General features: G+C 46.1%; 1 protein-coding gene across 1 annotated transcript; it reads left to right on the top strand.

The window, feature by feature from the left end:
- Nucleotides 1–760: 760 nt before the first annotated feature.
- On the top strand, nt 761–23,244 carry RGMA (repulsive guidance molecule BMP co-receptor a; the record flags this gene model as incomplete). Its single annotated transcript, XM_029283310.1, has 4 exons — nt 761–906; nt 15,812–15,849; nt 21,426–21,937; nt 22,531–23,244. Coding segments are annotated over 4 exons (1,410 nt in total), but the record flags the coding sequence as incomplete, so codon positions are not given.
- Between the last annotated feature and the right edge of the window lie 1,001 nt (nt 23,245–24,245).

The following is a 24,245-nucleotide window of genomic DNA, read 5'->3' as shown; positions in this document are numbered from 1 at the left end:
ATATATATATTTTTGATCCTTGTCCCCATTTACGGAACCTCAAAGTCCCTCTCCAGCTTCTCCTGCTCCTTGTGTTGGAAGGACGAATGGAACCTCCAGGATCAGGAACGGCCTTCTGAATAATAAAGGGCAGAAGGTGGCAGAAACCCCTGGGAAACCCCTGCAAGGGCAGAGGGGGAGACAGGACCCCGGCCCCACCAGGTCCCCCTCCCCTTGCATTCACTTTGGCCGGCCAGGGCCGCTGGAAAGCCGCTCAGGAGAGGCGGAGGAGCGGCCAAGGTCTGGCTCCGGCGGCGCAGGCAGCCTCCCTCCTTCGCTCGCCCTCCTCCGGAGCGGCTCTCCGGGCTGGCGCGCCGCCTGGCATCCAGCTGCAGCCTGGCTTCCCTGCCTTTGGCGCGATTGGCTGCCACCCGGTCTCCGCCCTGCCCAGGCGAGGCGGGACCCCTTTCCGCTTGCACGGCAGCTGATTGGAAGGCCGGCGGGGTGATTGACGGCTGGGGCTGTTTGCAGGGAAGAGAGACGGGGCGGGGGGGGGGAGTCATTCCTGCAAGGCTGAGTTGCTGCGGCTGCCGTCGAAGTTCGCTGCGCTCCAGTTCGCCTTTTCTTTCCCCCCTTTGTCGTCTTGACTGCTGCTCCGTTTTCTCTCTGTTGCGCTTCTGCTGATTCCCTTTCTTCTTCTTCTTCTCCTCCTCTCCTTCCGTGCCTCTTCTTTCTCCTTCTTCTCCTCCTCCTCCTCCTCTTCCTCCCGCCGCCCCTGCTCCCTGCTCCCGTCTCCCTCCTCTCCGCCCCGTCTCTCCTTCTCCTTGGCAACCGCTCTTCTTGCAGGGAGAGGCTAGTGGTTAGAGCCGAAGCTGGATGGATGGTTATGGGGAAAGGGGCAAGCGCCAAAGCCCTTGGACCGATCCAGTTCCTCTGCTGGCTCTCCATCTTCCCCGCAGGTAAGCAAGACGCGCGCCTCTCCCGACGGACACCCCTCCCCTCCGTCCCCTTTGTTGGTCTGGGGTTTTTTTGGGGGGTGGGGGGCTGTCTTGAAAACGTTTCCTGGGGAAAGGGCTCTTTGCAAAACAAACCAAAACCAAAAGAAAACCCAAAGCCTGCTCCGAGGGGCTGCTGGCCCCGAAGCCTGGTCCTCCACAGCCCTTGGAAAGCATCGGAGAGGGAGCCGGGGCGCTTCAACCCAGCCGGATTCTCCCTTCCCGGGCCGGTTGCTTAAAACAATAACAACAACAACAACAACAACAACAACAACAAATGCGTCCCGTGTAGTATTTCTTCGCTCGGCCTTTGTCTCTCGCCTAAGACGGAGTCCCTTGCAAGAGAAAGAAAGAGAGGTACCCGCAGAAGTCAACTTTTTTTTTTTTTTGAAGAGCAGAGTTGCCAAAATTGCTCTGGATAGTTGGAAGTCTAGGCTGGGAGCGAACGGAGCGCGGCGTGTGTGTGTGTGTGTGTTTCTGTTTCCAGCCCCCACGTCCCGCCTTTCACAAATTTGGGGGCAAGCAAAGCAACGGGGTTGGTTTTGTGGCGGTCTCTCTTCTCCCTCGGCTGCGGGAAAGTCCTAACGCCAGCTTACTCCGAGGTGGACCCGTTTCGGAGTGGGGTGGGGTGGGGGGCTGCTCAAATCGCCTTTGCACCGTTCACTGCAGTTTATTTAGCATTTGAATGCGGAGTTTAGGGTTTCTCTGCCCGGGAGGGGGGGGTGTAATTCGGAACGCTAGTTTTGGACCTCTGAATCCCTACATGAGCTGGATCTCTATCTGAAAAGATCGTCTGGGAATCTGCTCCTGCGTTCAGATCTCTTCCTTAAGGCCCTGAGGTCCCGTCCCCCGAAAAAGGTCCATCGCCCCCCCCCCCTCACCGTTGAAAATGTGGCAGTGGGACTGGTTTACCACCAGCCCCTTTTGACCCTTTTTCAGAAGTTGCAGCCTGCCCGTTTCTTTCTAGGCTGCCCTCTTCGTCTCGAGGTCCCGGCTTAGCGTTCCCAGATGGGTTTTAAGAGTTTGCAAAGGAAGCAGAAGGCTCTGGAAATCACTGCACGCGCCTCCCCCGTCGCTCTCGTTTTCATTTATCCAGGCTTTGCATCTTGGAAAGAAGTTACGGTTTTATTTGGGGGGGGGCGTGGAGGAGGAAGATGGCGCCCAGTTACTGACAGCAGAATTCACTTGCTCCCTCCTTCGTTTTAGGCTGCCTTATTGTTCTTCGCAGTTTTGTTTTTTTTTGGGGGGGGGAAGGCGAGCGAGGACGGGAGGGAAACAAAGGAATGAATATTTGAGCACCCCCTTTTTGGGAGGTGGGGGGAGAGGGGTGGGAAAAAAAAGTTGGGGAGGACTATGCCCGGCCGATGGATTTTCCCGGCTGTAACCTGCTCTTATAGCGCTTGTTCCGTGCTTGGTTGCGTCGCCAGATGTTGATCTATTTCATATTTCCAAGCCCAAAGAAGGAGGGCAGCTGTTGCGGGGAGGGGGAAATACAGGCGCTGAGAAGGTTTGGATCTCCTTTCTTGATTCCCCCTTCCTCCCATTCTCTCTCCCCCTCCCCAGTTGCCTCGTTCTTGTTGGTTTGCGAGTTTTCCTTTGCTGAGTTGCAGACGGATCCTTGGTTTTCAGGGAAAAAAACCTCCCTCCATCCCTCCCTCTTCTTCCTTTTTCTTTTTCTTCTCTTCTTCTTCTCTTCTTTCTTCTTCACTTTCTCCTCCTCCTCCTCTTCCCCAACCCCCCCCCCCCGGCCCTCGGTTTGTTTTTACGAAGTCGGGAAAGGAGTGAATTTTCCAGCATCGCAGCTGAGAAACGCCATCTGTTTCCAATGAATTCCCCCACTGCTTTTTCACAGCGTTTCTGGCAGATCCTGCTCTGCAAATTCCTGCATGCTTGTTTTCGTTGGGGGAGGGGAGGCGTAACTTCACACTGGCGGAGTTGTTCCTTCCAAAAATCTCCAATTTCGTGGCCGCTGGGCTGGCTTTCCCCCCCCCCCACCCTCCCTGCCGTTTACCCCAGGCGGTGGAGAGGAGGGGGACGAGCAGGAGAAAAAAGGGGTAATGCACGAGGTGCAATTTGTCTGTTGATACAGGCTGCGGGGTGACTTTAAAAAAAAAAACACCTCCCCTTTGCGGAGGTGTGAATTGATGGCTGGCAGGGGAGCATTTTTTTTATTATTATTAGAAACAAAGACCATCCACCTTATTAACACCTGTGTACGCCTCGCCCGAGTGTGCAGACAAAATCATAATGGTAATCATCATCCCTGGGAACACCAAGTTGACAAAAGCTCTTGAAAAGGAACAGGTCAAGATCCTGTGGGACTTTCGGAGCCAAACAGACAGGTATCTGGTCCACGACACACCTGGCATCACTATTGCAGAAATGAAAAAAAAAAAGTCTGGTTCATCGATATTACAACACCAGGTGATGCACAAATTGCCTAGGAAAAAAAAAAATAAGGACATATTGTGATTTGCAAATTGAAGTTGAGCCACTGTGGAGGAAGAAATAATTGTGCCAATGATAATAGGACCCGTTGGAGCAATACCCAAAGGGCTGCCTAAATACATGGAAATTTTGAACATATTAGACCTGAATATCCTGACTTTGCAAAAAAACAAAAAACAAAAATACCTTACTTGGAACTGCCTATATACTCAGACGCTACCTTAACACCTCTTAGGCCCTTGGTTAGGACTTGAACTGTTAAGTTTTTACCAGTCCCAGACTGTGAGTTGAATTGAAGATGAAATCTTAAATAATAATAACCATGACAACGACATTCTCCCCTCTTATCCCAAGTCTTTGGGAAGGACTCTGATAGGTGGATTAAAATGCCAAATCCAGTCTGAGCATCTGTCTGACTGTGCCAGGAACTATAACCATCGCCATGTTTTCTTAACTTTCACACTTTGCAGTAATTCTCATGAAATGGGTCACAGGGCCAATAATCCTTTGTAAAATAGCCATAGTCTGGGGGGAGGTCCTTAAACTTCCCATCTCTATCAATGGGAAGTCGCTATAGGGTCCAAGCAAATCCAAAACATTTTGAGGGGCCCTTGGTGCTCTCTGAGCTTGGTTGGTTTTTGTTTTTTTTTTGGTTTTTTTGGCAGAAGTTTAAAATCTTCAGTGCTAGTGGTGATTTGTTGTTGTTAGTTGCGAAGTCGTGTCCGACCCATCGTGACCCCATGGACAACGTTCCTCCAGGCCTTCCTGTCCCCTAACATCTTCTGGAGTCCATTTAAGCTCATGCTTCAGTGACTCCATCCAGCCAACTCATTCTCTGTCGTCCCCTTCTTCTATTGCCCTCCATCTTTCCCAGCATCAGGCTCTTCTCCAGTGAGTCCTTCTTTCTCATTAGGTGGCCAAAGTACTTGAGTTTCAACTTCAGGATCTGGCCTTCTAAAGAGCAAATGATGTTACCTAGTTTGGGTACATCTGTAAGAAACCCACCAAGCTCGGAGAGCAGCAAGGACCCTTCATTTCTACTCTGAGCTACAAATATTCTCCTTTATTGGTACAAAATTCTTTTCTGGTGAAACACGTCATGCTCCAAATCACCTTGCAAGAAGGAACTTGATTTTTGATCTGGAGTGTGTTTGTGCACCCATTTCCTTATTCTCAGCCTCAGCAGCCCAAATATGAATAATGAAAGAGGTAGGGTGAGGGTGGGGAACTTACAAAGTATTCTTTTGGCTTGATAGGTTTTTTTTTAAATGGGGAACGGAGGGAGGGGATGGACTAAGGCCTACTGAAGCTGACATTATGTAAACCTTCCTTTGTTGGGCTCGAATTCTCCTGAATTCATCTTGGTTGTAATCTCTTTTGGAGAGAGTTAACTAAAAGGATCTTTCTGGCAATGGATAAATTTGTGCCTTTGTTTCCTTCTTATGACCGGCCAGTCTACCCTTCCTGGTATAGTATTTTCCCTGGGGTTCATGACCCTCCTTATTAGTTTCAGATAACTAGGACCTCTGAAGATTCTTTTCAACTACTCTTGTGTTCCTAGAACTCTTCTTTGCTTTTTATAAAGTTATTTAATCTCTTTTTAAAGTCTCGGGAAGTTTTGCAGCCTTCAACACATCTTGTGGCAACTAATACTCTGCCTTGTGCGAGAAAGATATGAGAATTTGCAAAGGCTTATTATGGTCTGATAAATCAGTGGGTCTCTAAGGAGCTGCAGGGCTGAAGTCACCCTATACTAATTGACCCCCCCTTGTCTCTTAGCAACACTGCTGTAAGCATTGCTTTTTTTTCTTTTTTCTTTAACCCCCCCCCTCCCGCCACATTGTGTTTCCTTTGTAGGAATATAATGGTAGTGATTTACAAAGAAATAGGCTCTAGATTGCATTGCACCATTTGTTCTTTGATTTTATGCAAATTCTTGATTGGTATGGAGAGAGAGAGAGGGAGGGAGGGAGGGAGAGAGAAAGAGGGAGGGAGAGTTTTTTTGTCTATCCAAACTTTTCTTTGAGTAATCTACAAAGGTTCAAGAGTGTTTTGAGCCAGGACAGACAAATTAAAAGTCAAGACACGACTTCTAGTTGACATTCAGTTGAAATAATTCCTGTAAGAATGATTTCTTACAGGAAAGAAGCTTCTTGGATGAGAAGCAAAAGATTTTCGAGGGGAAAAAAAAAACCAAGAAGGTCCAGTTGCCTTTGGGAAAAGCACCTTTGGGATAACCATGACCTGGATGGCTGAGAATCTCCATAGACAATCCTGTAAATGCGGTTTATTCCCCATGTATTTTAATCATGCTTCCCCCTTCAGTCACACTGGGTGGAAACTAGAGTGATCTTGGGGGTATGAAGGCTTTGAGGACTGCCCTCAAACATTTGGGTAACTGGGGTTTTCAGGTTATGCAGGTTTTAGCCTACAGAGTCCACAGGAAATCTGAAAAAAAAAAAAAAAAAAAGATCTGGGGGCCAGGAGCAGAACGCTACTTTTAATGGGGTTAGCAAGTTTCTCATGTTTTCCAGGTGTGGTTTCAAGGCTAGACAGGGTATGAATTATTGGTCAAATATGGGATTTATTATTGGTCAAATATGGGCGCTTCCATCACTTGCCATATTTTGAGAGAACCTGCCTATGGGGTACCCCAGGTGTTGAAAATATTTCTCATATTTTGTTTGACTGTCAATATTATGCCCCCGTTAGGCTTAAATATTTATCATGCCTTTTGGAAAGAACAGCCTATATTGGGTTCCCAACTACAAATTGTCACATTTTCTCCTGGGCTCAGACATACATATTGTGTAGAATTGCTATTGCAATTGTTCCGAGGTAAGGAGATCTATAAGGTGGGATCCCCATAAAGGGGCTGTGGAGAAACTTCAAAATATGGCCTTGAAAGTCTGAATTTTTATGTCAGGAAAGTTCAGAGCTTTCTGTCTGTCTGTCAGGTTTTTCCATGGATTGTTCTCCAATAATAATAATGATGATGATGATGATGATGATGATGATGTATCAGAAAGTTACTTGGAGAGTCTCTGCCTCCAACTCCAGTTTAGCCATCTGTACTAATATGCCCAAGATGTGAGGTTAATCCCTGTCTGCTGGTGGGCAACGAAGAAGATTATCGGATAAATTGATAAAAAGATACAGCTTTAAGAATCTGTGGAGATTCTCAGTCATCCAGGTCAGAGCTTTTTCAAAGGTTTTTCTCCAAAGGCAACTGGATCGTGTTGTCCTTGAGGAAGAAGAAGGAGAAGAAAAAGACATTTTGCTTGTCACCCAAGAAGCTTCATCGGTTCCAGCCGAATGGTGGAGGTGATCCCACCGTCCCTCATCACATCGCCCTCACCATCCTGCCAGAACCGATGAAGCTTCTTGGATGAGAAGCGAAACATCTTCTGCCTGGAGGGAAAAGCAGTCCAGGTTCCTTCTGAAAAAGCAGCTTTGAGACAGCTTCAAGAACCAAACCACCCCTGGAGAAGGAGATAACAGGCTTTTAGCCCTATGCTTTCTGAAGTGGCTTTTTTTACGATGGTCCCCGCTGTACCAATGACTTGGCAGACAAAGGATGGGGGGAGCTGTTTTAACTCCAGTTATCTTCTGAGTAAATGCTGCGGAAGGGGAGATGTCAACAGCTGGTAGCAGAGAAGTGTTAACTTAAGCCCTTCCTAGTCTGATGCTCTGAAAGACGGTAGGCCTGGCCTTTGGGAATGGGGAGGAACGAGGGACACGTTAAGAGGAAACATTTCAAAAACATTCTATGCTCTTTCTGAGAAAATAAATAAAAACTGTGGAAAAGAAGCTCAAAATACACCTAGTCCTCGAGTTAGCGGCCACAGCTGAGCCCCCCGTCTGCTCAGCAAGGCAGTGCTTAAATGAGTTTTGCCCATTTGACAACCTTGCTTGCCCCAGTTTTTGAGTCAATCGCTGCAATTGTTAAGTTGGTGACACGTTAAGTTGGCGACACGGTTGTTGAATGAATCCAGCTAATCTGCCAAGCACCCCAAATGGATTCTTTTCACGAGCACAGCAAAACAGATTGCAAAATTGGACACAAGTCGCTTAATAGCCTCATCATCGCTTAGTGTTGGGCGAAGGCCGATGTTCCTGTCCGTAAGTCAAGCGAAGCGCTACCTATAGTCAAGGTGGCAGCATGGGTATATCCTCAGAGCCCCGCCCCTTTTCTCTGTAGGTCGACACCCCTAATCTTCTGCCCTCCTGCTTTTGAAGTACAGTTGTTGTTTATCGGAGATCTTTTTCTCCAAAGAAAGCAAAACAACTCCCTTCAGAGTTGAGATAAATATCAGGAGTGCTCTATTTTCCATAGCAAACATGCAGAGTCAAGGTTTTGGGACAGCTGCAGATTCGAGTTGGTTGAGCTGGGAAGAACGTGGATGCTCCAGAGTTTGAGGAACGCAAGTGAGTTGCTGGGGCGGACTGGAGTGATCCAGACTGGTATTACTGGCTAGAAAGACCAAGTGGCTTTCGAGACCTGGAAGAGAATCTGCCCGGCAGATCTGATGTGCGTGGGCAGGTTTTTGGGAGGAGAAGCTTTAGAAACCAGAGTAATTGGAAGGGTTGCAAAATTAGGGCTGGGAAGGGAAATTGACCACTCCGTTGGGGTTAGTTGCCCAGCAACCAAACTTATTGTGCCCATTTCTATAATAAATGCAGCGGTCCCGTTTCCTTTTAGGATGGTTGGAAATTGCTTGTAAAATGTTTTTCAAGGGCTCTGCAACCTGCAATTGTCAAATTTTGTAATTAGGAGGGCAATCCCACAACACAGCTCTCCTGCCTTTGTTTCTCTTTTAATCACCTGGCGTAATCATCCTGGATACTTGAGTGATTCTTAGTCACTCACACATATTACAAGGGTGGTGTGTGTGTGTGTGTGTGTGTGTTTGTGTATGTGTGTTTTACCACAGAAGTAGGTAAGTTCCAGACCAGTTTCAAGGAGATGGCAAATTCAGAATGACATCCAAGTTTGCTGGGCTGGCAGTGAACAGGAAAGCCATCTGGTCTAGAGAAAAGGACTAGGGGTGACATAATATCAGTGTTCCAATATTTGAGGGGCTGCCACAAAGAAGAGGGGGGTCAGCCTATTCTCCAAAGCACCAGGGGGGAGGATAAGAAGCAGTGGATGGAAACTAATCAAGGAGAGAACCAATCTAGAACTAAGGAGAAATTTCCTGACAGTTAAAACAATCAGTGGAATGGCTGGCTTTCAGAACTTGTGGACGCTCTGTTTAAAGATGAGACTGGACAGCCACTCATGTGAAATGACATAGAAATTTCCATTTCTAAGTAAGTCAGTTGTTATTTCAGTTGTGCCCAATTTTACAACATTTTTTGCCATGAACGAATCACTGTAGTTAATTGGATCTCATGGTCATTAAATGAATCTGTCTTCTCCCATTGACTCTACTTATCAGAAGCTGGCTGGGAAAATCATATAGCAACCCCAGGACGTTACCACCTGTTGTAAATAAATGCCTGTTGCAAAAACATCCCAATTTTGATGACGTGTCCATGGTTGTAAGTGTGAGGACCATTCTCAGGTCACTTTTTTCAGTGCCTTTGTAACCTCAAATGATTGTTCAATGAATGGTTTTTAAGTCAAGGACTCTCCTGTAGTTTCTTTGATTTTTGAAGAATTATTCTGATCAATAGGAATGGATTCAGAGAAGGACAGGGGAAAGGTCTTAATTTTAAACCTGGTTTGTCAGGGGAGATGGAAAAGACTGGGCATATTTAGGCCTCAGAAATATAAAATTTGGAGCTAGCATCATGGTAGCAATTCAGTTAAGATCCATCAGTTCCATTTTACAATAAGGGACATGGAATAATGGATTTAATTTGCAGGCAGATCAATTCCAACTGAAGATTAGAAGAAGAAAAAAAACCCTTCCTGATTGAGGAGGAGCAGCCCACAATTTGGGGAGTCACTGGACTCTCTTTAATGGATGTTTTCAAAGAGAAGTTGGACACCCCTCTGTCAGAAGGCTTTAATATAGATGCCTTTACCGGCCAAAGGGGTGGCTGAGCAACTAAGTTAGGGGTCTTCAAACCTGGCCCTTCTATGACTTGTGGATTTCAACTCCCAGAATTCCTCAGCCAGCGTGCACTAAACTAAGTGCTCCCTACAAAATGTGTGAAGCTAGGAGCAGAGAAATAATTTAGAAGAAACAGTCACTTTTGTAAGACTTCTGTGGGCAGGCTTAATTAGCCTGTTAAAGAGCTAATGGTTGCATTTGAAGGTGTACCGTAATTTGTAGGTGTTTTTTTTTTTTAACCTGGATTAGCTTTCCCCCTCCCCCCCCCAAAAGTGGTGATGGTGGGGAACTTGGCAACTTAACTTTGTGGTTTATTCAATTGTGCAAATGCCCCAAGACAAGCTGATGCAGGAACCAGACTGTGGATGCTCTGAAAGACCGAGCAAGAAGGTTAGTCATTGTGTGAAGGATGTTTTCAGAGATTGGAGTCATGCGATGAAGGTAGTTGGCACAGCTGATTAAGAAGAATAGCTGTCCTTGCACTGACATGAAACAAAGACGGCTATGGGACCACAGCCAAGGGGAGAGGGGAATCTTCATGTTCACAGCTCCTTGGAAGTAGCTGGAGAAATCCAAAATGGATCCAGCCGTCCATAAATAAATAAATATCACCATCCATCCTTTCTCTCTCCCGTTTCTCAAAACGTGCGTTCCACTGTTTATGAAACCCACGGATTGAAAGTGGCCTGTTTTTCGGCTGTTGATTTCCACACCCTTTTCTGGAATTGACACCAGCGCCTGAGATGCAAGGAGATTTTGGCAGGCAACCCCGTTGTGTGTTCAAGTTGTATTTAGAGATATGCGCCCAGGGCTCTTCGCTGTAGGCCTTTGGGCTTGCGTATGCGAGAGGCCCAGCAAGGAAGAAGTTGTAGTGTTGCACGATCCGAGCAACGCTTGAGTTCCAACCAGGAAACTTTCCGTGCCAGTAATTTAAAAAAAAATAAAAATAAAAATTGCAGCATGCAGAGTCCTGTGAGAATACCTGGAACAGGGCTGGCTCACCTGGGCGTCCTGATTGATATGCAAGTGCTTGGTGGAGCCTGTGCACACCTGTGTGAGAAATAAGGTTTTGTTTAGCCCCGAAGGGAATAGCATGCAGCTTGGGGGAGTAGGGGGGGGCATAGGCAGTCTCTGTTTTCCAGCCCCCCCCCTTCCCTGTGCCTCCCCTCAGATCGTGCTGCAAAACGGTCACCTTGGAGAGGGATTTTAATGCCCCTCCCCTAAAAAAGAGCCCAAAGTTTTTGAAAATTCATTTTAATAAATCGTATGCAGCCCCCCCAGATTAAAAAAAAGATTTACCTGTTTTGAGTTTGCCTGTGCCAATAAACGGCTTGCTGGGAGCCTTTCAAAGGAAAATCACCGTGTTCACGATGAAAATATATATATATATTTTTCAAAATTTGGATTGCTAACAAAGAATTAAGGGAGAACTGGAATAGCCATTTCGAACTTTTTAGTTCTTTTCAACCAGACATACCCTTCTGAGATTCGAACCTGGGCTGTCTGCATGTTAGGCATGTTAGGAGGACGTGATTTTCTATAGACAGGTAGTCCTCGATTTACGACCTGAATTGAGTTCAAAGTTTCTGTTGTTATGCGTTTGTTAAGTGAGCTTTGCACTTAATGACCTTTTTGTCACGGTCGTTAAGGGAATCATCACAGTTGTTAAATTAGTAGCACAGTTGTTAAGTGAATCTGGCTTCCCCTTTGAATTTGCTTGCCAGACGGTCTCAAAAGGGGGATCACGTGACCCACCCGGGACACTGCAACTATCATAAATATGATCCAGTCGCCAACGACTGAATTTTGATCACGTGACCATGGGGGGGGGAATGTTGCAACGGTTGTAAGTGCGAAAGGAAAAAAAATCCCTTTTTTCAGTGCCGTTGTAAGTTTGAGCGGTCACTAAATGAACTGTCGTAAGTCGAGGACTACCTGCAGGGGCGTGCGCAGCAGCTGGTGGATCCTCAGGCCCTCCCTTGTTTTTGCGGCCACCCAGGAACGACATGATTAAAATGAACGAAATGATGGAAATGGCCGAAGTCTATGGCAAAAGCTGAGCCAGGTTTATGAATTCTGTCCTGCTGAATGTCTGGGTCTGCACGACGCTTCCTTATGGGGGGAGTGGGGGGGTCAAAAGCTGCTCAGAAAAAACCACGAAGTCGGAACAGTCCAAATCCATCTGGGTTTGGTTTTCTTTTTCCCCCATCAGAAAAAGAATGATTCGCCAGGCATTTAGAACCTTTCTTAAACTTCCCGGAATGTCTGTCTTTCGATTTCATCTGCTTTCCATTCTTCTTCTAGCCCTCGGGCATTGGTGTGGGGTGAGTAGAGCCTTGTGGGGGGGAGAGAAATGACTTACGTGTGGGTCCCTGAGGGAGAGCCTTGTCTGGGTCTACGGTAGAGAGGCCGCATTTATCCTGTTGCTTGTTTTGCAGCCCTTCTCCAAAGACCCGGGCGGCTTGCCTTCTTGCAAATGCCCGCTCCTCCCATTTCTCCGAGCAATTCCTTTCTGCCCAGTTCTGCTGTGTGGATTGTCAAATTGTGTCCTGGATGGCAGGTGGGGGGGGGGTGTCCTCAGGAGGAAACTCCTAACACTGAAGGTCACCGAGAAGTGGGTTGAAGGATTTTTTTTTCTTTCTCCTGGAGAAATTTGAGAAAGTGGTCCAATCCAATTTCTGGGCCTGAAAATTGGATGGAGAATTGAGGTGTCCCTCTGGTGCTTGGACCCATGTATGCAGTTTCACACCCCCCCCCTTGCCTTCTGTCATCGGTTTATTAATACAGAATCCTGTTTGTATTCCACGCCTGCAATACTTAACTGGTGTAATTCACATTTCTTCATGGTTCCCCTCCTGCCGCATTTCCAAAGGGGTCTGCGCTTTGTTTGTCACACCAGGAGCAGGGTGTCTTGCTCAAATCAACACAGTTGATTGTTTTCTTCATCCAACCTTAAAACAACATACAGATTCCCTGTCAAGGGATTGGGGGGGGGGCTGCCATAAATTTAAGTGGCTTTAATTGGATTTAAGAGATTCACCCCCCAGAAGGAAAGACACCTCCCTGGGGATTAGTTGTGAGGCACAAATGGCCAAGTGCCTTTGAATATCAAAATGCTGCAATTCACTGGGAAGACGTGGCTGATTTCCTGGAACGTTGAACTCTTTCCATTTCACTTTTAAATTAAACCAATCCCAAATGAACAAACAAACACTCCTAGATATATTCATAGAGCTTGACTGGATTCACACAACGTCCTAGGCTAGGCTGCCATCAGTTTGGATCATTTGTGGTTCAACATATTGTGCCCAGCCTTGTCTTAGTTCGTTGGGTGAGCCAGGCATGGTGTTAAGCTATAAAACAGCAAATTTGGGTGTCTCCGTATACGTAAATATAAAAGTTGTGCTTTACTGACCCGTGTTTTGTATAGTGTGTGAACTTGACCCTTTGTTTCTGAACACCGGTGTTGAGACTTGGATGGGTCACACTGTTAATGCATTGCCTCTGACACATGTGGAGGGCGTCTTTGCATTCTCTCTGCATTTTGGATCTGGTTGTGGGAGTCCACTAGATGTCCTGTCCATACCAGAAGAAGTTGTGAGAGATTGCTTGGTTCAGTCACTCCGTCTCTTCCAGCCCAGAATCCCAACTCAACCTGGCATCTTACCACCTCCATGATTTTTGTTGCTGTTATTTGTTGTGGTTCAGTTGCCAAGTCATGCCCAACCCTCCATAACCCCATGGAACACAACACACCAGTCCTCTCTCTCCATCTTTTACTATCTGCCAGAATCTGCCCAAACTTATATTCAGGGCATTGATGACACCATCTCACCATCTCATCTTCTGCCATCCCCTTCTCCTTTTGCTTTCCATCTTTCCCAACATCAGGGTCTCTTCTCATTTGGTGGCCCAAGTTGTCATATGCATAAAACCTCATTTTAGGAATGCTGGGTCTATTGTCCTCCATTCACATCTCTTCTCCTAGCCTCGCCACTGAAACTTGATCCAATTCCTTTGTGCAGGGTGGGAAAATTTATGGATCTATTTGTTTCTTTCCTCTTCTTCCTTTTTCTCTTTGCTAGAGACCCCAGCTGGTCAGTTTCCATTGTCTCCAGTTTTTCAGAGCTGCTGTTTCAGGGGTCTTTGCCTCCATTTGCAATTCTCCCTTAGTTTTCTGGATTTACAGGACCTCTGCCCTCCCACCCACCCACCCCCCACTCTTTTGTGCTGCCAGAGGGATGGGATGTTCAATTCCTCTTCTGCTGTTCCCAGGTCAAAGTCTGAATGGCTCCTAAAAAGCAGAGACTCTTCAGAATGGCCAGAACGGGTGAGAGGTGGCCTTCCTTTTTTCAGCTCTCTGACCCCCTATTCAAAAGGCAGGTGATATCTAGGCAGATCACACAATTTCTACATGAACCATCTTCTCCAGAACTGAAATCCAGCCACCCTTCATACTATAGTAGAATTTTGTGCTGCTGCGATGATAATCAGGAAAAACCGGCTAAACAACTACTAAACACCCTTGTTTTTAATCAATATTTTGCTTCGTTATTTTCTGATAATTTTTAGAGGACATACATTTTAATGTTTAGTTTTATTATACGTGTTGCATTATTGTTAGGTAAATAAACACGGTATTATTGCAATAAGGGTGTTTAGAGTATACCACATCCGATTTATTTTGCAGTTGCTAATATATAATTGCACCCTCTTCTCCCTGTTGATCCTGATTGTAATTGCTACCTTTTATCTCTCTTTTTACTATTTTATGTTGTTGGTCTTTGACTGAATAAATAAATACATTTCAAATGCAGGTGTGATGACACACACACACACACACACACACCCAAGGGTGGATTTGAGCTTTTTTAAACTCCCTAGTGGTTTGGCTGATGACGTTTATCAGACATAAGCCACAGTCAAGGTTGGTACAACGTGTTGCAAAACTAATTTGCGCTGTTGCCATAACCTACTGCAAAAACAAATTATCTTCTGCCTTGAAGAGATGGGCTGGTTATAAGAGAAAGAATCACCTCTCTGTCTGGACTTAACCTGTGGGGTGAACTCAGCCACCTCTGAAGGCTGGTGGTGGCCATGATGCTTGGGGGCATAGGAAAACCACAGCTTAGGTGCAATTGTGCTGTTTGGGCATTGAACACTTAACACACAAACTTCAGTGGTGCACCTAATTGTTTCCAGCCTCCTTCACTCTTGCCCTCCATTGCTGTGTAGACTGGGGTGTATAGTCAAAGACTTGGGGGTATGCATGCCGCGTGTCAACAATTTCTCGCCTGAAAATAGAACAGAAATGGGGCTAGTGCAGGGGTAGGCAACCTTGGCTCTTTTATGACTCGTGGACTTCAACTCCCAGAATTCCTCAGCCAGCCATGCTGAGAGGGAAAAGGGAGAGTTTCCAAGCTGAGCCATGCTGGCTCAGGAATTCTGGGAGTTGAAGTCCACGAGTCATAAAAGAGCCAAGGTGGCCTACCCCTGGGCTAGTGGAATGCAGAAATGTCTGGATATGGGTGCGTCAAAAAAACCACCAAGATGGCAGCAGCAATTGTGTGGTTGAGGCCCCGCCCTCTATAAATATTGATTGCACAACGACACCCATCTACCTGTGGTGGCATATGTCCAGGATTTCTTAGCTTTGTAAAAGGCAGGTTATGGATACTCTGTGGCCCAAGGAATATTCTGCACTAAGAAAACATAAATTCTGTGACTTGCCTGTGCATTGTGCACGGAGGATGTTTGTGTAATGTTTCTTGGCTTCTTCTCATTTTTGGCGGCAGCATTTCGTCTGGTTTTGCTGACGGGTTATCCCCTGGCCACCCCAGACAAATGTGCTTAGCCAGCTTGCAGATCTCAGCAAAGATCGTCCATCCAATGTAGGCTGACTGTGATTGATGCAAAAAAACCCCCAAACCCACAAAGGTGCAATATGTTTTTTTTTCCCCCGCTGTGAGTGTAGGTGTCTTGTGAACTTAGGGGCTTACTAAACGGACTCCTTTGCCTGTGAATTAGCTGCTTTGAAATACAGCATTTGGGTGCCAATGTGAGCAGATTGTGGGATCAACCAAAGGGACTAGAATCTGGCTGCTTTTAAAAGAATGAAATGAACAAGAACTGCAACGCTCAAGTTTTTTTTTTCTTCCCCCTTCCCTACATCGCGTTCTGTATCAGTGTTGTTTTTAATTGGCGCGTGTGTGCAAAACTGCATCCTGTATATAAACACTTCTGCTTTGCTTGCAAATAAGAGGCAGTTATTTGGGGAAAGTCTGGGCCCAGGGCAGGATTTGCCTCCCCCCCCCCACCCTCCTGAAGTTTCTTTTTTTCCCCTTTTTGTGTTAATTTTCCAACCAGCAGACACAAAGCAGCCTGCTCCTATGCTAAGTCATCCGTGGCTGGGACCCAAATGCATTTCTGAGTCGATGGAAAATGGATTATGCAGAATTGAACAGAGTTTTCTTGGCTACTGTTCAAATGAGTTCCTCCAGAGCTCTGCCAGGGCTGCCTGTTGTCAGAAATATTTTTGGCTAGGATTATGTTTTTTTTGGGGGGGGGGTGCAGGGGGGGCTCAGTTGCTAGGGAGGGAAGTGCAGGGTGCTTTTTCCAGCAAGATCTCAGGACGGGATGCTCCAGATAAAGCTTTTGGATTTATTAAAAACCCCCCAAAGGGTTGAACAAATGCCAAAGCTATTTTTTTTTTTTGGCCTCTCCATTAAAAAGGGGGATATTTCAAAAGTGGAAAATCGCTATAGCTGATTGTACAAGAGATCTGTCCTTCCAAGGAGGCACCATGTCTCTCGTTTGCACCCCTTGAACCCTCACAAAGCTAGCAGACTCCCCAATTTGGTGAGGTTGCAGGTAGAGGCGCTTAACAATTTGACAGGACTACAGACAATCCTTGACTTTACAACAGATCGCTTTTGTGACTGTCCGAACTTACAGCGGCACTGAAAAAAAGGGACCGATGACCATTTGTCACACTTACGACCGTTGCAGCATCCCCAGGGTCGTGGGATCAGAATTCGGATGCTTGGCAACTGGCTCATACTTATGACGGTCGCAGTGTCCCGGGGTCACTTTTGTGACCTTCTGACAAGCAAAGTCAATGGGGGAAGCTGGATACACTTCACAACCATGTTACCTATTTAACAAATGTGGTGAGAATGGTCGCAAAATGGGGCAAAATTCACTTCACAGACGTCTCCGTTAGCAACAGAATTTTGGGGCTCAGTTGTGGTGGTAAGTCAAGGACTGCCTGCATAAATTTATCTTGAGTAGAGAACTTTCCTTTTGGGAGAAACCTTAGAGAGTCACACTCGGTTGAGGGACAGACGATTGGATGTTTTGGGGATAAGATTCCAGTCGGAAGCTGCAGTGGAGAAAATAAATTTAACAAATAAATTGGAGGCTGCACTCTTCCACTTCTTCCCATCCCCCAGTTTTTTTTTTTTGTGTGGATAGGACTGGGTTCAAATCCAGCTTATCTCTTTGCCCAATGCCATTAGACCCAACCTGACCTTCCCTTTTCTTTTACTTTTTATATATATTATAAGTTGCGTCCATTTATTAGATAGAGACCTCCCCATCTGTTTACATAGTATATTTTTCTTGTTAAATAAGAATGAGAAAGTTTATAACTATTTGCAGACCCATTAGGTAAAGGGAGGTTTTTTTTTTAATTTTATTTTTTCAGCATCCAGCCATGGTGGATTTTTTTTTTTTATGTATTTAATGTTGGAAGTTTGAGTCTTTTTTTTTCTTTTTTCCCTTTTTTTATACACACTTTTTCTTTTGCTATTGCTGTTACTGTCAGATGTATGGTTTTTTTCTGGTTTTTCCCCCTGTTTTGTATTTGAGAGTATCTTGGCGACGTTTCGACGAGGTCCCACTCGTCATCTTCAGGCTGGGGTCTTCGGCTTCGTGCTTGTGCGAACAAAGTGTGATCGGAGCTGCTGTCTCTCTATAAATATTGGTGGGTGGGTGTGGAGTGCTGGCTTGGTTGCTGTAGGTGGGTTGGTTGGCTGTGTTGGAGTTAACACTAACAATAACCAAGATAATCTCAATCTTACATGGGAAAAGACCCGAATACGCCAAGACCTGCATATATATATATATATATATATATATATATATATATATATATATATATATATATATATATATATATATATATACACACACACACACACACACACACACACACACACATACATACATACATATTCGTCACTGTACGAATGCTTATAAATCAAGGGCTACCTGTACATTGCAATATTAGCCATTTAACTTGACGTAACCAGGTCTGATCTGATTCTGCTTGGTGTTTTTTTCAAGCTTGGCCAAGGACAGCTAGATGCTCTTCCTTGCAGCCGTAATTCTAAACTGCTCCCCAGCTTGCCTTAACTTCTGGTTTTTGGTTCTGTAGCCTAAGATTCGTCTTGTCGAATTTGGGACAAGCCAGCTGTCATCAGAGATTCCCTTGCATGGCTCTTTGGCTTTCATGCTCCTTTCCTCCCGAATCCTTGTCCCAATTTTTCCTGCAAGCAATGTGATCTTTGCTTCCTGCTCTCCGGCCAAAATGCCTGAGTCAGAAGAGCAGTTTGTGCTAGGAAAAAAGATACAGAATGTGATCCGACAGCTGCACAGGCAGGCCGTCAGCCAGAAAAAGCTCAGCCTTGCTCTGTGTCCAAATCTCTACTGAACGGGGGTGGGGGTGGGGGCAGGAAGTTAGGAAAGGAAGGGAGATGATCCTGGCTCTCAACGTGAGCCCTTGTCCAATTATGGTTTCTAAGGATAGAATCCCACAACGTGCTCAACATGCTTATCTCATCAGCGCATTCCCTGAGTTCATCCAGCCCATCGAGTCACAAAACTGAGTGGGCTGGATTCACACCACCCCCCCAAAAAAAAAAACAACCCCAAAAGCTGGAAACGCAGCTTAGCAGGTGGTGGATACAAACGGAACTGCTTGGTTTTGTAACCGACCTGGTTAAACGTGTTGTGTGAAATAAGCTGCATTTGGTTCCATGACTGTGAATTATTTGACATATTTGCTTTAATTCCTTGAACTGTTTTGAGCTAGCCTAGCTGAAAACTTTCTGTGGGGTTTCCAAGAGGATAAACCTGCAGCACCATAAGATTATTTGTGGTTGATGAGTAGATGGTTATCCCCGGAATCCAAAAAGTTAGTGAATATTGCATCCAGTTTTGGTCGCCATAATATTAAAAAAAAAATGTTGATACTCTAGAAAGAGTGCAGAGAAAATAAAAAAAGAAGATTAGGGGACCAAAGGCTAAAGTTTATGAAGAAGGTTTGTAGGAACTTGTTTTGTCTAATCTGATGAGAAGGACTAGGGGTGTCATGATAGCAGTGTACCAATATATAAGGGGATGACCAAAGGAAGAGGGGGTCAACCTATTTTCCAAAGCATCAGAAGGCAAAAAAAGAAGCAATGAATGGAAAGTAATCAAGGAGAAAACCAATCTAGAAGTAAAGAGAAATTTCCAGACAGTGAGAACAATTCATCAGTGGAACAGCTTGCCTCCAGAAGTTGTGGGTGCTCCATCACTGGAGGTTTTTTAAGAAGAGACTGGACAAGCATTTGTCTGAAATGGTAGGGGGTCTCTTACTTGGACAGGGGGTTGGATTAGAAGACCTCCAAGGTCCCTTCCAGCTCTGTTATTCTGTTAAATTATGCTGCCCCCAAGTTGGGTCGCTTCAGCAGAGGACCAGCCGGTGCAGAGAGAAAGTTTATCAGGAATTATTAAGCTCGTTCAAGAACAACACAGCTCCAGATAGCAATAGCACTTAGACAACGTACCGCTTCACAGTGCTTTACAGCCCTCTCTAAGCAGTTTACAGAGTCAGCATATTGCTCTCAACAATCTGGGTCCTCATGACTAGATGACTAAATGATTACTTGTTGCAGGAAAACAATAGCGAAAACTTCTTGGCTTCCAAGAATCATCTCTTGTGGCAACATGAAAAGGCTTCTAGGTATGGTCTGGCAGGACCACAGCAGATTTCCTAAGCTGGGGATTCTAAGAATTGTGGACCCAACACAATTGCATGCCTAGAGTCTGATGCAACCTGGGCTGAATGAGGGTTTCATTGTCTGCAACCTTGAGAAAAGGACTTGGTTTTCGTTCTGTTTTGATCTCTTTCCCGCTCATGTAGAACCGAGGTACACTCCCTTGTATGTTTGCGGAGTTTATGCATGACACCTGCCTTTGGAAATTTGGCCTTATATGGAGAGATGAGTGAAATGGCAAAGCGTATTATATATTCATTCCTTCAGCTGAAATCTGTACAATCCATAGAGCAATATCTCCCCCTATGGGCCTTGTGCACTCTCTGACTCTTCCCTACTCGTTCCCACCATCTCCCCTACCTAGTTTGAGCAGACATTTATTTTTTTTTCCCATCAAACCTGCAAGCTCATTAAAGAAAGAACAGCCGAGTCAGGAATTCTGTGATAAAGTTTTTCACAGCGTTCATTTGGAAACCCAACAATTTTAGTGACTTTCCATTTTTCTTCTTGGAGCTTGGTCTAGCTAGCATTTTGGGCTGCAATGGTACGTGTTTGACCAAGAAAATTGGTTTGTTTAATGCTGAGGGCTTTGCATGAACTCAATAACTTGGTTATTCCAGGTAACCGGTTAAATGTACTGTATGAACCCAGTCTATGGGTACCTTCTTACAGAGAGAAGAACAGTCTTTCCATTCATGATGCATTGGTCTTCAACTTCAACTTGTGACAGGGGTTGCCACAAAGAGGAGGGAGTGAAGCTATTCCTCAAAGCACCAGAGGGAAGCAACAGATGGAAACTAATCAAGGGGAGAAGCAACCTGGAACTAAGGAGAAATTTCCTGACAGTTAAACAATTAGTCAGTGGAACAACCTGCCTCCAGAAGTTGTGAATGCTCCAACACTGGAAGTTTTTAAGAAGAGACTGGACAGCCATTTGTCTGAAATGGTATAGGGTTTCCTGCCTGAGCAGGAAGTTGGATTAGATGACCTCCAAAGTCCCTTCCAACTATTATTATTATTGTTGTTGTTGCTGTTGTTGTTGTTGTTCCTGAGTTCTCAGGAGTGGCCGCTGGTTGAAGAATTCTGGGAATTCTTAGTTGCATATCTGGAAGGACACCCAGGTTGCAAAATGCATGTGATTCGCTGCTGCATTTCATCCTTTCCCAAAATAAAGTAGCTTTCAAAGGGGCAGAAGTGGAGACCAGCTCACATGGTTGAATGGGATCTAGATTCTGGGTGGATCAAAATTTGGGAAACACAGATAGTCCTCAAGACCACAACTGAGCCCAAAATTTATTTTGCTAAACGAGAGACATTTGTGAAGTGAATCTTGCTCCATTTTACCACCTTTTTTGCCACATTTGTTAAGCCAATCGTTGCAGTCATTAATAACAGTCATTAAGTTGCTTCCCTGTTGACTTTGCTCGTCTGAAGGTCGCAAAATTGGTTCACGTGACCCCAGGACATGGCAATCATCATAAATTTGAATCAGTTGCCAAGCGTCTGAATTTTGCTCATGGGACCCTGGGGATGCTGCAACGGTCATAAGTGTGAAAAACAGTCATAAGCCCCTTTTTTCTCTGCTGTTGTAACTTTGAATGGTCACTAAATGAACTGTTGTAAATTGATAAAGACCTGTGTATGTATATGTAGATTAGGGTCCCCAACCTCCGGTCCATGGACCGCCACCAGGCTGTGGCAGGTCAGAAACCTGTCTGCGCAAAGAAGCAAAGCCCCATCCGCAGGATGCAGGCAGTACATGAAACCATGTCCCCTCCGGTCCGCAGACAAACCTCTCTCCACGGTCCCTGGTGTCCAAAAGGCCGGTGGACACTAGAATAGGAAGCCTCACTCGACACTTCCAAAAGGTGTGTTCTTTCTCTCTCTCTCTCTCTTAGCAATGTCTCCCTGCAAGATCATGAAGTGCAACTCGGAATTTTTGGCCGCAACCTCCGGGACGCAGCCCCCGGCCCCGGAGGACGCTCCTGAGTTCTGCTCTGCCCTGCGCGCCTATGCCCTCTGCACCCACCACACGGCGCGCACCTGCCGGGGAGACCTCTTCTACCATTCTGCAGTCCATGGCATCGACGATCTCATGACCCAACACAACTGCTCCAAAGATGGGCCCACCTCCCAGCCTCGCCTCCCTCCGCTGCCCCGGGGCGACAGCCAGGAGCGCTCGGACAGTCCCGAGAGTTGCCATTACGAGCGTAGCTTCCACAAACACTCCTTGCGCCCCAACTACACCCACTGTGGGCTGTTTGGAGACCCCCACCTGCGGACGTTTTCGGACAGCTTCCAGACGTGCAAAATCCAAGGGGCCTGGCCGCTCATCGACAACAACTACCTGAATGTGCAGGTCACCAACACTCCTGTCTTGCCTGGCTCCCTGGCAACGGCCACCACCAAGGTAGGAATGTCCCTGGAGCGTAGCCTGGCTTGGGGAATCTGCCCCCTGGTAGGCATTTTGGGAAAACTGCTTTGCTTCACTTCTCACCGAAGTCAGTTTGAAAGATAACTATTGTCTAGATTTATTTGGGGACTAGCGCAGCCTTAGAATTGTTCCAGTAGCTACGGAAGTTAGCAATATATTTGTTCAGATTTTGTGAATTAAGAGGGTTCTAAGTGCTGCTTGTAAAAGAGGAATTTTGGGGGGCGATTCTTAGCTGGAACTCACCTTGCGTTTGGTCTGCCTTTCTTAGGTAGGGATATTTTTATAACTGAAAACATAAGTAAGAATAAAGTAGAACGAAGAGTCAAATATATTGCCCTTTAAAGGGTACCCAAAATTTCCAGTCAACTGAAAAGTTGGCCTCCCCCAGTTCAATGGCATCATCAAATTATTGATCATATCCCTAAGTTAAGCATTAAAAATATCTTAGGACAACTAGCAGAAGAGAGAAATTGAGCGTCCAGGTCTGATGCCACAAATATGGATGAGTTGTGAACAGATCTAAACGATCTTGCCAAAGTCAATAACCTTTTGCCTTCCAATCCCTCCAGCTCACTATCATTTTCAAGAGCTTCCAGGAGTGTGTGGATCAAAAGGTGTACCAGGCAGAGATGGATGAACTCCCAGCAGCCTTTGCTGATGGCTCCAAGAATGGCGGTGACAAACATGGTGCCAACAGCCTGAAGATCACCGAGAAAGTCTCCGGCCAACACATTGAGATCCAGGCCAAATACATTGGCACCACCATCGTAGTGAGGCAAGTCGGTCGTTACCTCACCTTTGCCGCCCGGATGCCAGAGGAGGTCGTGAAAGCTGTGGAGGACGGAGACAACCAGGGCCTCTATCTCTGCCTCCGGGGTTGTCCACTCAACCAACAGCTGGACTTCCATGCCTTCCCTTCCACCCCAAAGGCTACTGAAAACCGCCCTCGCTGGAAAGGTTCAAACCCACCTTCTTCACCAGAGGTCTTCACGTACGAATCAGCCACGGCCAAATGCAAAGAGAAACTTCCAGTTGAGGACTTATATTTCCAGTCCTGTGTCTTTGACCTCTTGACCACAGGTGACGTCAACTTTACCCTGGCTGCTTATTATGCTTTTGAAGATGTCAAGATGCTCCACTCGAACAAGGACAAGCTTCATCTGTTTGAAAGGACACGAGACTTGGAGTCGGGAGATACGGCCACCTCCGAGTTTTCCATGGCTCTGTTTCTTTCGCTCTTGGCATTCCTGTACTTGAATCAAAGTCCATCCCTTTTCTTGTAGACTGGCCGTAGACACACCTGGTTGAGTTGGGAAACTGAGGAACACTATTACGGTCTGGGGCAAGTGTGAAACTGAAGCAACCAGTGATTGTGTTGTGTTGACCCAGCTATGTCTGGAAAACAAGGCATTGAGTGACTGCATCTTGCTGTCAACAAAGGCTTCCCCCATGTGGAAGGGTTGCCAGGGGACTAGAGGTCACATCAGCCCCTTTTCTTCTTCCTCCAGTTGCTACAGATGATGGAGAGCTCTTGCTTCTCACTTTTCCTTGAACACCCCTTTCCCTGACAACAACATTTGTATAATAGTGTTTGGAGAGGCAACCAGAACTGTTGCTTCTGGACTGTGCAAATTGTGGCTTGGAGACAACAGAAGATTGTTCAAAGAGTCCTTAAGTGGGCAGGCATGGGCAGAGTCCCACGGCATCCTGCTCATGCAACATGGGTTTGTGTGGTTGCATCCTCGTGCATGGAAGCCCGCTGGTGCACACCTCTCTCCAGTCTGACTTGGGCAGCTGCTGGCAGCTGCTGTTGGGCGGGTGGGGGTGTATCGGTGGTATTTCCCTCTGCTTCCAGAGAGATGGTGTCTGGGAACCGCTCTGCAAGGTTGTGATTGTGCCCTTGTCCATCCTCTGGGCAGACACCACCCCTACACACTCATTTCCTTCCTGCCTGCTCCATTTTGGTCTCCTTTATAGAAAACGGCTTCCTTTTGCTTTAGCAGAGAATGAAACGGGGAGGAGTGGGTGGGGTTGACTTAGTTTCATGGGCAACGTGAGCAGATTGTGTTCCAACTCTTGGGTGTGGTTCGAGAACCACAGTGCTTGCCCTGTTTTCAGACCCGTTGTCCACTCCTGTTCTGGTACTTAGGAAAATAAGCTAGGGAACTGGGCCAGTATTACGCCAGTCCGTGCCACCTCTAGGCGCAAAGCTTCTGGTTTACATAATGCTCAAGTCTTTCATTTTGGAAAACAAACCAGGTCAATCCATAGGAGAGCTGGGACG

Source organism: Protobothrops mucrosquamatus, unplaced genomic scaffold (assembly GCF_001527695.2).
Source record: "Protobothrops mucrosquamatus isolate PMUCROS unplaced genomic scaffold, P.Mucros_1.0 scaffold53, whole genome shotgun sequence".
NCBI lineage: Eukaryota > Metazoa > Chordata > Lepidosauria > Squamata > Viperidae > Protobothrops > Protobothrops mucrosquamatus.
This window is presented reverse-complemented; position numbering and strand designations above follow the sequence as displayed.